Consider the following 14,395-nt stretch of genomic DNA (forward strand, 5'->3'; position numbering starts at 1 on the left):
GAATGGGTGGCGATATATAATTGTGGTCACAGTTGCGGCATCCCTCTCCATTTCCCATATAAAAGGTCAGAACTAGGCACAGGGTTTCACAGCTAAAGAAGGAGGGAAATGCTTGGGTCTCTTGCATGGTAACCATGGTGACTGCTAAAATAGGAATTGCAAAAAAAACCATTGGAATGATAATACATCTAAAGTCTAAAGCAGAGGGCCAGCAACTCAAGAATGAGGCACTTTGTCATTTTCCCTTTAGCAAAAAATGCAATTTCATAGACGGACAGCTGTGTGATCGTTGCATCACGCCCACAAAGGTGAACATTTTTCAACTCGGAAGCATGCAGGCAGGAGGGCACAATGGTTTCTCTGGCTTTTTTTTAACCACCTGCTGTTACGCCTGTGCCGTTTTCCCTGTGCGTCCACCTCGTATTAAAAATTAACAGGGGAATCGTCCTTCTGTCATGTGGAAATCTCTTTACACAGTATAATTACAAAAATGCGAGCAGCATTCAAAATAAGAATAATTAGAAGTAAAGGAAATTCTGCTTTGCAAGAATAAATCCCTGTAAAGGTGCTGTAAAAGGCGCTAAGTTTGAGGTCTACATATTAATTATGTGACTGGAGTGAAAAATGCTCAGCTGTGGTTTTACAAGCCTGCAATGGCTACTACTGAATAGTGCGACTGTCCTCTGTGAGTCCTCTTACTGTCTCACTGGGACGGTGTACAGTTAGCTGGCCCAAGAGAGTAGTAGTGGGGTTTGTTAGTGTCAGTGCTTCACACAGTTGGTTAATGCAAGCTTCCAGCCTCTTTAGCCTTCCTCCCATGTTCTCCCAAAGTAGCCGTTGCACTTAGAGAAATGTCAGTAGTGGGTTCGATGTATGGAATTTCAGGGCGGGGTAGGGGTCTAAATACAACGGAAAAGGCTGTTGCATAACAGATTGGGGGTTTGGGAATTGGCTTTTTTTTATATATCTTGAAAGAGGACACAACAGTATTTGGTTCACTGCATGTTAGTTCCATGTAGCGATTTCTCATCATTCAACTATGCCAAGGTACACTATATGGACAAAAGTATTGGGACACTTGCTCATTCATTGCTTCTCCTTAAATCAAGGGTATTTAAAAAAAGAGTTTATCCTGCTTTTGTTGGAGTAACTGTCTCTGCCGTCCAGGGAAGGCTTTCTTATAAATTTAGGAACATTGCTGTAAGGATTGTTGGATGATCATCACCCCAGCCCCCCACCCTACTTTATTCACAACGCTGCAACTTATCCCAAAAGTACTAGATGGAGCACTAACCATCATTCCAGAGAACACAGTTGCACTGCTCCACAGCTCTCAGTGCTGGGGGCTTTATACTCCTCTAGCCCACGCCTGACATATAGTCTACTTGCAGTTTTCCATTTTAGGGCACCTTTAACACGAAGACAAGAATGTTGCTATACAGACGGATAAAGGATAAACAACAAAAGGATAATCAACAAATGCCTAAACATATAATCCCACACATCATCTATCCAAGAAATTTGCTTTGAGACTTTATAAAGTGATACATAATCTTCTTAAATTCCACACTTCACGCCCCCCCCCCCCTCTCTCTTTCTCCTCTCGCATAAAAACCTACCGTTTTACAGACACAAAAAAACAGCATAGCAACATCACCATGGTTACACACTGTATTTATTAGAAAGATCTCAGTGGTTACTTGCCCGTTTGACCTGTAACAGCTTTGTTTCCAGAATCTGGAATAGTGGAATGAGATTAAAGGGAAACGCAATTCTGACATAACTCAATTTTATGAATTGTAGATAATGGCGGCGATGTCATATCTAATAGAGCTGTGGAGTGAGAAGACGTCAGTGAAAAACAAATCGAAATGAAGATGTCCGCAGCATCAACTGTCATCACGACTGCCATGATGATGCCTCAGGGGCTACTGCTTATTGAAGGAAAAAAGAAAGACCCACAACAAAACCAAATTACTCCTGCAGCGCTGACAGCTTCAACCAGACTGCGTGGAAGGGAGTCCTTGAAATACAAAAGCCACAATTCAGCCAATGCTCAGCCATACAACAACAATGTCACTAATGCACCTCGTGGCAAAACACTAGACGGTACCATATTTGCTAATGCTTCACACCATGGGGTTATGTTGATGTCGTGCCTTTGCCAGGTTTACCAGGTGGGGAGGAATTAAATGGGCAAGCGAAGCTGTGGCCAAGTTGGGCAGCGTTCATTTAGAGGTGCAAAGTTGACTACACACCAGCAAAAAGGAAGGGAAACGGGGAAGAAGATTATGTACACAAAACACACATCACATGGCAGCTACAGTATTATTTAAAAAGGACATAATTGGCCCCGGGTGGTCCAGCGGACTAAGGCGCTGTCACTGTGATCGGAGGACGCCATTGGCAGCTGAGGGTATGTGGCGCTTCCCTCCAGGTGCATGGGTTGATCTTGCATCAGCGGCAGTTCGAAAAATGAGCAACTGCGCACAGAGGGGGACATGTGCTAGTCCGCCCTCACTGGTGTTGAGGGTGTTGAGGGCATTGTGTGCGATGTGGGGGGAGATTACGTGCAGGTTAAGTAATAGGCAGTGCAAATTGGGGACGAAATGTGTGAAAATCGAATAAAAATGTAAAAAATAAATAAAAAAGGACATCATTACATCTGAAAGAAACGAGGAGTTTAAACTTTGTGAACATCTAAATTTGCTCTGCATTATATGATATATATTTTATAAGGAAACATATATATAACAATGAACAATGAATAAGCAGGTGTCTGAATACTTTTGTCCATACATTCAGCATATATATATATATATATATATATATATATATATATATATATATATATATATATATATGAGAGAATTGCAAAGCAAGAGTGTAAGTGTAGTCAGGATGTTGGATGATCATCACCCCCCCACCCAGTTCTATTGCTCCAGCTCAATGCTGAGGGGGAGAGGCTCTCTTTACAAGGACTACACAAGCTGCCTGTGTGAATTTGCAGATCTGTGTCAGCAATGCTTGCAAATTAAGTGCATTAATGCATTCAATAGAAGGGGTGTCCGAATATAACGTATATACTTATACACATGTGAATTATATATATGTGTGTATATATAATTTTATATCATTTGTATGCCCTGTGCCTGTGTCAGGTTAATTATCCATTCTGCCCAGGTGCAAACCAATTAGCTTAAGAACAAACTGGTGCTTTTCTCCCGTTCACAGATTTGCAGAAGCTTCTCGCTCTCACAGTCTCTGAATCAGAACTGATCTAATCTCTGGATGTCTGACTAAGAGTGACTGTCCTACCAGGTCACCAGACACAGCGTCAGAGCTGCTCTTGGGTTAGCATGGCAACTGCTGGGGCTGCTGCACACACAGCCACGTAGCAGTCACTGACGTGGAATTACACATCAGGGGCCTGACAGGATCAACTACAGACTAATGAGAAACAGGACCCTCCGTGTGCCACAGGAATCAGTGCAAACATATACTACAGAAATTTTTCTATGTAATGCTGCTGTCACATCACAACTGTATAACCCTGTAATGTATTTTTATTTCTTTAAACCATCTGAAAATGCTAAAAAGCTGCCAACTGCATTATGTGAATGTTCTATGATAAATAAACCAATATGAATTTTGAATAGTAAACCTTTTTAAGTGTCTTTTTATTAAATGTTTATATCCTTTTTCTTCAATAATTTGATTATTTAAACTTCTCTAGCACCATCATGCCAGAACTGGTATTTTTTGCTCCTGGGCTACGCCTACAGTTGCAGAGTATCGTTTACTTTTACATCTTTGCTATACATACGAAGCGCGCTATGAGCTCAGCCTCGTAGACAGCTGTATACATGCATTGGCCGACAAGCTTAAGGAAACCGAACCGTAAAAGAAGCATGTGGACTGACATGGAGTAATATTACACAAATATGGCTCAGGCTGTGCAGTACTTAGATAAATTAATTTAATAACTGGATGCATTTATAAACATAAGGCCAGTTAAATAAAATATGTCAAATATGACACTGTAGTTAAAGCAACATTATGTAGAATTTTTACAGCTTCAAAATCATTGTGATGATCCACTCTCTTGTAATAGTGCTAAGCGCTAACTGCACTATGTAACCCTGAAGAAGCGGGCAGCGTAACGTTTGTGAGAACACTGCGTAACGCTGCGTAACCCGAGTAATATTTGTGCCAAATCTTGCTATGTTACTCTATTGCATTAGTCAACATGCTTCTTTCACTTTCAGTACCAGTTCTGTATCTTTCAGCTCGTCCGGAGGTGGACTGTAAAGCTAGTTGTTTAGAGGTCCCAGTTGTTTTAGAAGTCCAGGAACAAGAAGCACCAATTCTCTACCAATCCTGCTTTAAATCCTATTCATAGAGTTACAGGGGTCTTGCTTGACTTTGGTAACAGACAATCAAAACCAACATGAATTCATTCATTTTGTGTTACCTCAACACTGTCTGAACAACAGGTGCATTTGATGAAGGTTTTCTTACGAACAACCTGCGACGGCCTGCAAGACGTGGAAATGCAGGCAAGCCCAAAACCTCAGAGAAAGTCTGCAAATGTGTAATTCCAAGAGATAAATCACTGTGGAGTTCCCTTCAAGGAGTACTTCAGCATTTTGACACCTAATCTTCTGTATATGTATTCAGCATATGGTCAATTACTACGGACAGTAATTTCAGCATGTTTCCTTTACAAAAACTCTGTTAACTGCTCAACATAAACCCTTTGCTTCAGCATCCACCCATTGGCATCTGCCCTAAGCATGTTTTGAGTCCATTTTTTCATTCTTTTACCAAGTACAGGAAAGTGCGCTAAAATATGTGACTGTAGTAACGAACTGTACGATAAAAAAGGTTAAATCTGTAAACGCTGGGTATTCCGTCAAAAGCTCTGTCAGGAACCATTGCTTAACACTGTCGCAAAACACTGAACTACTACTGAATGTTGAGATAAAGGTTTAGGGCCAGGCTAATGTTCCATTTAGCATCCAGATAGACATCTTCATCTAATGCCACAAGGAGAAGAGCGAGCGAGAGCAGCTGGACTGCACACAGGTAATGAAATTGCAGCCTCAACCGCTGAGGACATTGCTGTCTGCAGTCTTGCTGGCACCTCAGGCCACTTATTTATTTCCCTTTCCTTTTCTTCCTTCTTCACTCTCATTCTTACAAGTAAGACTTCTTCCTCCCTCTGCTTTCTGGTAACAGTGAGACTGGGGAAAGTGTTGTAACGGTAAGGTTATTATATAGCCCACACATGCTGTGTCTTCTAAGCATGCTCAGCAGATCTTTCTAACAAGCTGAAAACGTCTGAACAGATTACTAAGGATGTGATCTGATCGTTATCTAAGACATACTTATATACAAACACAATCTAACTAATCTAAAGCAAGCAGACAGTGGTACTGTTCATGTTTTTTCTTGACAATGAGCAAATATCCACGGTGCAGGTTAAAAAAAGTAAGTGAAAGTGTAAGTGAGATGTTTTGACTGTTCTTACAATTCTTAAATTATACAGGAATAATGAAAGACCACCCAACGGACCTATCAAACATGACTTCAGGTTTCAGCCATGCAGTTTTTGGGCCTGAGTTTTTATAGTGCTTTTAATTTTTTACAAAATAAATCAAAATGTATGAATTTCATGCTAATCATGCTTTAATACAGACAAGTCATTCTACCAAAAAGTAGTTCCACAAGTTTTTTTGCTGTGCAATGGTAACAAGTTCTGCCAGAGACGTTACAAATGACACCATTTACTGGTTGAAATACATATGGGAAGGCTCAACATGGCACCTAAATCCAGCCCCTTAACAAAAAAAGCCAATCAGCTTGCTGGTTACACCGCTAGTGAAGGAGGGTCGACTTGCTAGTGTGGAAAGCCCCCCTTGATGTGGAGATCAGTAGCCAGAACAAGTCGGAAAAAAATCATTTTTTTGTGCATTATTGAGCCAAACGCTAATAACTATTCTTGAGGGTTCTGTCAGATTTTATCAGTGATTTAAAGTCTGATTTTGATATATATGTTAATCTGACCTTCAGTTTCCAGTATTTTGATCTCTCCTCATTCATAGTGATGGGAGTCTGGTCTTGTGAGACAGGAATGTACTGCACGGCGGTGTTGCAAAGATGGACAGCGACTTGGAAAACAGACTTGCCTGTGAATTGTTGTCAACGTGTCAGCAGAGTAATGCAATTTCAGTGTGGAAAAGCTGTGCTTTCATCACAAATATCAACACAGTTACAACACAGGATGTATGGACGAGTCTTGGCTCGGTAGCATGTTCAAACGCTTAAATCTCAGGGGGACATTTTGCTTCCTATGGTTAAATTCAAACACATCATCCAACAGTTTCTTATCGATGGGCAAACACTCCTTCTCATCTAAGCATAAAAGATGCCCAGTGAGTGTTTCAGGCACTATTGGGCATTTGCTGACTCACAGAACTGTGTCAACACTGTAAAAGCCTTTATGTCAATAAAGCCAATAACAGAGCTGTGCTTGTGACAGATTTTGCTCAGCTGAACCATATTGGACTGTGATGTAGATTTAATTGTTGTTACTACAGAACAGCAGACCACTAATCTCTCAAGGCTTTTTCCAACATCTACCATAATACAACATATCTGACCCCTTTAACTACATGCAACACACTACTAACACACCACCACCGGGTCAATGTCACTGCAGTGCTGGGATTGACCCACCATACACATAATAGCTGCTCTGTGGTGGTCCTGTGAGCTCACTGAAGAACAGGTGGTGGGCATCTCTGCGGCGCCCTGGGTGCAGAGAGGGTAAGGGGCCTTGTTCAAGGGCCTAACGATGGCAGTATCGAACCCACAACACTGTCATCAATAGCCCGGTGCTCCTCCTTGTTTCTACTCTTGTTTCTCATTGTCTATCTCTCTCTCTCTCTCTCTATATATATATATATATATATATACAGTGGGGAAAAAAGTATTTAGTCAGTCACCAATTGTGCAAGTTCTCCCACTTACAAAAATGAGAGAGGCCTGTAATTGACATCATAGGTAGACCTCATGAGAGACAAAATGAGAAAATAAATTCTGAAAATCACATTGTCTGATTTTTAAAGAATTTATTTGCAAATAATGGTGGAAAATAAGTATTTGGTCACCTACAAACAAGCAAGATTTCTGGCTGTCACAGACCTGTAACGTCTTCTTTAAGAGGCTTCTCTAAAAGACACCCTAAGGTGTCAACTGAACCCTATTCAATTGTTATGCCAAAACCTAAAACACACAGTTTATGCACAGTTGAAGCAGTTCAGCATGAAGCAGTGGGCCAAAATTCCACCAGTGTTGTGAGACAACTACAGAAAGCGTTTGGTTGCAGTCATTCTTCTTGTTAAGGGGGGTGTAACCAGCTATTAAAAGGAAGGGACAATCACTTTTTACACAGGGAGTGTTATATAAATATATTCTTATAAAAAAATAAATAAAATGTCTATCACATTTATGTTGTGTGTTTGCTGTTAGGACTGTTATCACTGTTAAAAGTGTAAGATCCTTGAAGAACATTTGGAGGTTCTTCAGTTTGCAACTGTGGAGTAGCCTCTTAAGGTGCTTTGAGGAACCATCAAGTAAACTTTTTCTTCTACAAACCTTTTCTTCAAGGTTTCTCAAAGCACCTAAAGTGGTTTCTCCACAGTTTCAAACTAAAAAAACCTCCAAAAGTCTTGCATACACTGGCATACAGACTTATACAGTAAACAAGATTGTTAGTAATATCTAAGTACGAGGTCAGAGGCAGCAATGCAGGGTCTGCAGTCAGGTCGTTTGGATCAATGTTGTTAACAGATGATAATTTATCCAAATAACAGTACCAGAGTTTGCCTCTATATGGTATCCTCTCATGTTGCTTCTGCTTCTCCAGTTTTATTGCTTTTAATGCTACCAAAGAATGTAAGGTCATTGCTTTTACTGAACCATTCACAATAACAATACCTCCAAAATGGCGCTTTGGTAATGGCAAAAAGAAAAAACGCACATGAATGACGAAGACAGAAGGTGAATATATGTAAATATGCTGGTTTTCCTGACATCTCCAAAACAATGAATTCAGAACAGGCTTGTTTGGCAGCCTAGTTTCTATACGGACTGTCTTGAAACTGTGTAGAGAAACCACATAATAGCTGCTTGTCCATATAGCCCAGACAGACTACACACTGTTCTTCAGGACAGACTGGGGGTCTTTGAAAAAAAAAAAGAATAATCATGTAAAAAAAAAACAATTTAGCATGAAACAGAAACAGATACTGGAAATGGAACTATGTCACAACCCTTACATATACAGGTGCAACTGTGTTATTCAGTCATCCCTTGCTGCACCAGGTCTGACGGCTCCTTCTCCCGAACACACGGAAATGAAACAAAAATAAGAAACGTGAGGCTTGTGTTGGCAGCAGCTGTCTGTTGAAATGCAGCATAAACACAGACACCGACTTCAACTGAGTGCTTCCAGTTCACAGCTGATATCGCGACACTCACATCCTCACCACTTTCACACATATTCACAGTTGATGCAATAAAGCAGTGGGAGATCGGCGAGCAGAGAGCTGCGAGGGCATGCGTGAATGCAAGACAAAAATGACCTAATGCACAGGATTAAGCATAAAATAACAGCTCAACAGGTCACACACAAAAAGGACAGAACTGTATCTGCCATCATATTATTTAGCGTTATCAGTCAACACCTGGCTTGGCGTCCTGGAGAACTCTGGAACCAAGCTTTACACTTCAGCCTAGCTCATGAGATCTCAACTACTGTTCACTTGCATCTGTTCTAATATGGTCTTGTGCTTTTAGAAGTAAAAGCAGCTTTATTGTCACAATAAATGCCTTTAATAAACATGATTAGGTGCCTCTGCAACCTCTGCAAAGTCCTGTATAGTCACAAACATCCAGCAGAAGGGATCTTGCAGAGTTTTTTTCGTCAGTATAACTACAGAGATGATTTATTTAACACTTCTCATTTTATTTGTGTCCTCTATTCAGGAGTATGATTAACAAACAATATAGGCCTAAGAAGCAACGCTTCTGACAAAAGTAAACCTCAACAATCAATCTGTGCAGACATCAAGGCTACATTACCCATTTACAGCTGACAAACGCCAGAATGCAAGAAACAACAAATGACACATAGCCAGTTCTTTAAAACATAATTAGTCCTGGACTACCGCTCCACAGCCAGTGTGGCTCTGTTATCCCTAATAGAGAGTGATGGAGGGCTGGCTGGCTAGAGGGTGCGTAGGAGGTAAATAACATAAACAGCATTTATCAAAGAGGCTGAGGGAACAGGGCTGGACAGCCCACCTGTCACTGGATGAGGAGGGCTTCTGGTGACAGCTCCTTAATGCACTGAGCAACAGCTGAGTTTAAACGCTTCCTCCTAAAATACCTCCACTGCTCACCTTTCAGCTGATAACAGGTGGGCTCCAGGGCCACAGTTGTCTGAGTTCCTTGCTTGGACTGACAGTGGGTCTCTGAATGACAAAGTCGTCAGCTCGCAAGGAAAACCACCATGTCGCAAGTATCAATTGTGTGCGGTGGATTGGCCAGGGCCACTTTGCCACTTTTCAGGTGTGCAGGTGCAACTTCCGAGCAGAAACATGTGGCAATTCTAGGCTGATACCAGTGTCCGTTTACTATGCCCATCTAAAAACATGTGAGGACATCCCATTTACTGTCTAACTGCTTCAAACAAAGCTCACATGAATAATACTAGAAAGTTAAAGATACCATCATAATAGCCATGGCACTCAAGTTTGCATGTTTATATATAGAATTACACAGAACAAAAATAAACAATACAATACGTAACAGGAATTGTCAGGAACACAGATGTAAGAATGTTATTGTTTTATTTTGATTTATTCATGTATTTATTTATTTATAACTAACTAATAAAATGATGCACACTGTAAACCTGGAGCTGGATAAATTGGGCCTAAATCTATTTGAATTAGCATTACAGTGAAATATAATTTTTTTTCTGTGTTAGAGGGTGATTATAGACCAAAGTCTAGGATTCGATCAGTTTCATGAATAGACTGACGATTTAATGTTCTTGTGTAATTTTGAACAAAACACAAATTATGAATGTGTCTATATATTTTTGTATATGATGCCTTGTTACACCTTACAGTTGTCAGTTTGAAATATTGTTTGTAAAAGTGTGTATAGGCAGAGTGCATGGTTAGGTGCTTGTTTTTATGCACCTGTGGGACTGAAAAAAAAATCACTTATTAAGAGGGGGTTCTTACCTCCTCCAGGGCCCACAGAGAATCCACCAGAGGTCTGATCTTCTTTTCACTGTAGAGGGAAAGTAGTTTCTGTACGGCACTCTTCACTTGGCTGCAGCCCCCCTGTTTGAAGAGCAGGTTAAGCAGCGAGAATCCAGCCATGACTTTGTTTTCTTCATAGAGTTTGATGGGATTAACCTTCTCCACCTGCCACCACTGGAGATGAAGAGACAAACTGTCTACAAAGCACTTTAAAGCAGCAGCAGACACTAAATAAGCATAGTTTAATTTAGAAAAATGCCCTAGAGAACTGACCAATAGCCTTAACCCTTTCGCAAGTGAGTTCTGGTTATCTGGAATGAGCCACCCAGAGTGAGTTCTTTAAGCATATATATATATATATATATATATATATATATATATATATATATAGGCTGATACCAGTCACATTCTAGACCTGCAAATATGCACATGCTTAAAGAACTCACTCTGGGGGGCAACTATATGATAACTATAGGTGTCACCATGTTTTGGCTGTATTTTAGGGATGCGCTATGTGTTGTGGGAAGACAAATCAGCAGATGGATGTAATTAATAAGTAGAACAAAAGCTGATTTTATATCATATTCTATACTGGATGTTTAAATCCCATTTCTGGGACTGTACTTGCAAATGGGTGCAGGTAGTTGGTCAGCACAAGTAATTGAAGACAGACTGTATTGCTTACAGATTTGGCAAAGCTGAAGAAACTTTTTGTCTCGCCAGTCACCATGTTCGACGAACCTGTAAGCATGTAAGTTCAATAACAAAGTCTTAGCTTCATTTACAACTTTTCTTTAAAGATTAGGTACTGACCAATACATACACTAGCCTATAATATCGGCTGATATTGAGGACCTGTCCATTAAGGTAAATGAGGTACTCTGTATAGGCTCAACTGGTGAGTTTGAACCCAAAACACCATCATTTAACTAAAACTACTTGAGTACAAAAATAAACATACAATAAAATATAAACAAATTTATCATATTTATTCATCAGCTCATGTGAAATTGTTTTAGAATTTACTTTTTCACCCAATCTCACATCTGATCTTAAAAATTTTAAGACCTCTGTTTTTCTTCACCAGTAGCTGTTTTGCTAAATAAATTACTAATGAAAAAACTGGTGGATTAACCTCTATATGTACACTAGGTTAAATGGTCATCATCAGTTTTATCCAAACATAACTTTCAGAACCATTAAGTGCTAAATAAACATAAACCTATAAGTTTGTTGGGCCCTTGAGCAAGACCCTTTACCCTCTCTGCTCCCGGGTGCTGGAGTTGGCTGCCCACCGCTCTGGGAGTGTGTGTACTTATTGCCCCTAGTTCACTAGTGTGTGTGTGTGTTCACTACCACAGATGGGTTAAATGCGGAGGACACATTTCGCTGTACAGTGTACAGTGACAAATACGTGCACCTTTACCTTTTTTTTACCTTTGTTTCTCAGTAACATTATTAACCATTTCACAAGTACAGTCCCGTAAGTGTACTAATTAGTCTTCCCACAAAATACAGCGCATCCATAAAATGCAGGAATTTTCTGTTCCACCTTAAATGGTGGTGAAGTTACAGTGGACCATTGCAGTTAGCCAGAACTTACTTGTGAAAGGGTTAAATTATTTAATAGCCAAGTTATTGTTTGTGGTTTATCTGAGTTTGTAAGCTTGTTACAGTACCTCCAGCACTCTTTCTGGAGTTCTGTCAGTTTTCTTTTTGTTGATTTAGCTTTTCTACCTGATGTAACAAGGCTCAAATCAATTTGATATAACCTTGCCAGTGCCATTAAACTTGCCCATGAAATCACTGAATTAAGAATTACAGCATGTTTCCAAGGAAGAAATGACTTTTATGAACACTAGTGTTAACAAAGTCATTACGTAGAACAATTGTCTCAATGCCAGCTGAGGCATGTGTGTAATATGAGTACAATGTGTGTAATATGAGTAATATGTTTTTGACAATGTGTTCTATGAAGAGAGTGGGAATGTCGTTGTATTTGGAGTTTGGAAGTTTAACATCTGTCATTCTAAGGTGCCTAAAAATGCATAAGGTGAATTTCCTCTTCAAGGATCTGATGAAAAAAATTGCACACTGACCTTTTGTACGCAACCTGAAACTACAAAAATGTGTGAATCAATTTATGTGCGGAAATATGTGTTCAAACTGATTAATTTTGTAGCCATATGTGGTTAAACTTAATTATTATTATACTTTTTATTAATTATACCTTATCTCAGCCCTGAGAGATTCCTCCCCAATTAAAAATACTGCCTAGAAACTAAGGAATTACAAGCTATTAAAGCATGAACACATTTAATATGAATTAACCTCTATTTTGTCCCTACGTGCTGAATGTGGCTGATTTCAAATGAGGGCCAAGAGGTCATACATTCAAATTCGCCCTCAGTAACATTAGCCAAGTATGCAAGAGTACCCGTTAGCATCTTTCTTTATTCATGAACTCTATGTTTCTGTAGGTTTCTGTCACAGTCCGCCCTGCCTAATGGACCCTTTCATTTGCCTGGAAGTAAAAACCGTCAATGTGCTTTCTATCATCTTTTAATGCTGGATGTAATTCTTCACTTCTACCTAGAGTTGTAAAACCATTAGCACTTCTGTCATGCACACTATCACATTTGCAAAGAGCTGTCTTCAGGCACAGGAGGAAAACGACCAACCATAGAGGATGTAGGCGCCCAGGGGCTTCAATAGACCCAAGCCTTTCCCCGTGTTCTCACCACAAAGACAGTCCAGAACAATGTCAACTCCATCTGGAGAGATCCTACAACAGATGAGAAATGCTGTCAGCCATTGTCCTCTGTAGTCTCTAAAAGTTCCTGATTGACTGAAATTTAGAGACTGATACTAATTTCAAGGAGGTAAACGTTCTGATAAAAGATAATATTAGAAAATACAACTTGATTATAATGTGACAGAAAATGAATCATACTATGTTTTCATTTAACAGTCATGTTATGGCTAAACTGATTGTCAGCTTTCAACCATGGCCAGTAATAAACATAGCTGTCATATACAGTAGTAGTAACAGATGTGAGCAACCGCTAATGATCAGCTTCATAGTTTCTACAAAACTTAATGTGAAACTATTCAATCCTTCAAATAAATCATATCAGAAGTGTGTGTTTGTTACAATATAAAACAAGCCACTAAATATCACTCAAATTTACTTTCAGCAGAGGTATTTTCATTGGGATCTCAATAAAGCACTGGTCACTGAAACTGAGTGGATTTTGTTGGAGTTCGAATAAAATAGCTGTTGATTATGTTTACTAAAATATCACAGAAAAAAAGAGAAGACATCGGAGGAGAAGCAAACCGAGGCAGAAGGAGGCTATGTGTAAGCCACAGCCTAGATGCCGCGCAGAAACATACACTGGTCTTAAAGTGGTGCAACAGTCTAACAGCCTGTTTGTGAAGAGACAGGAGATCACAAGTTCAAATCCTGTCAACACCACAACCCTCCATGTCAGAAGTCTGAGAATAGGAAGGCCTCCAGCCATGTAATGAGGGTAAAATCAGCAGTCCTAATCAGCAGATGGGAATAAACAGTATACAAACAGTGGAGGAGGAATACAGACTGACTGAGATGCAGAGTAGAACTTACAACTTTTGTTTTGTCAAATCTACAAAAAAATATATAAAACACTAGAAAACACTACAATAAATGCAAATGAATCTACATACAGTAAGAAAAATAATAAGATGCAAGAACAACAATTAAAGTTTGTTTGATTTTTTTTCTTTTTGATACCAGCACAGCTGGTTCGACCTGAGGAGCACCGACTACCCAAACCAGTCATTCGATGACAACTACAATTAATACTGGTCATCCTTGAGGAGATGTTTGGAACATCTGGTACAACAAACACATTTACACATGTAAAAACACTGCTTACCGTATTCATATTATCTGTATATGAAGGGCTCATACTGCGGAATACAGCTTTGAATACATTGTGGTTATTGCTCATGATCCTTACTTACTGGTCAAGCGACAACACATAAGGCTCAGAAACGGTGCTTGATTA

General features: G+C 39.7%; 1 protein-coding gene across 1 annotated transcript in view; it reads right to left on the reverse strand.

Annotated features, from left to right (window-relative positions):
• Positions 1–14,395, reverse strand: part of vat1l (vesicle amine transport 1-like) — a 46,067-nt gene that overhangs the window by 20,477 nt on the left and 11,195 nt on the right. Inside the window, exons 5-7 of the mRNA XM_072660705.1 lie at positions 13,025–13,128; positions 11,029–11,084; positions 10,323–10,517 (exon numbers count right to left, since the gene is read on the reverse strand). Coding sequence (XP_072516806.1) covers positions 10,323–10,517; positions 11,029–11,084; positions 13,025–13,128 — 355 coding nt within the window. The remainder of the gene's footprint in view (positions 1–10,322; positions 10,518–11,028; positions 11,085–13,024; positions 13,129–14,395) is intronic.

This window comes from Salminus brasiliensis, chromosome 17 (assembly GCF_030463535.1).
Source record: "Salminus brasiliensis chromosome 17, fSalBra1.hap2, whole genome shotgun sequence".
Classification (NCBI taxonomy): Eukaryota; Metazoa; Chordata; class Actinopteri; order Characiformes; family Bryconidae; genus Salminus; species Salminus brasiliensis.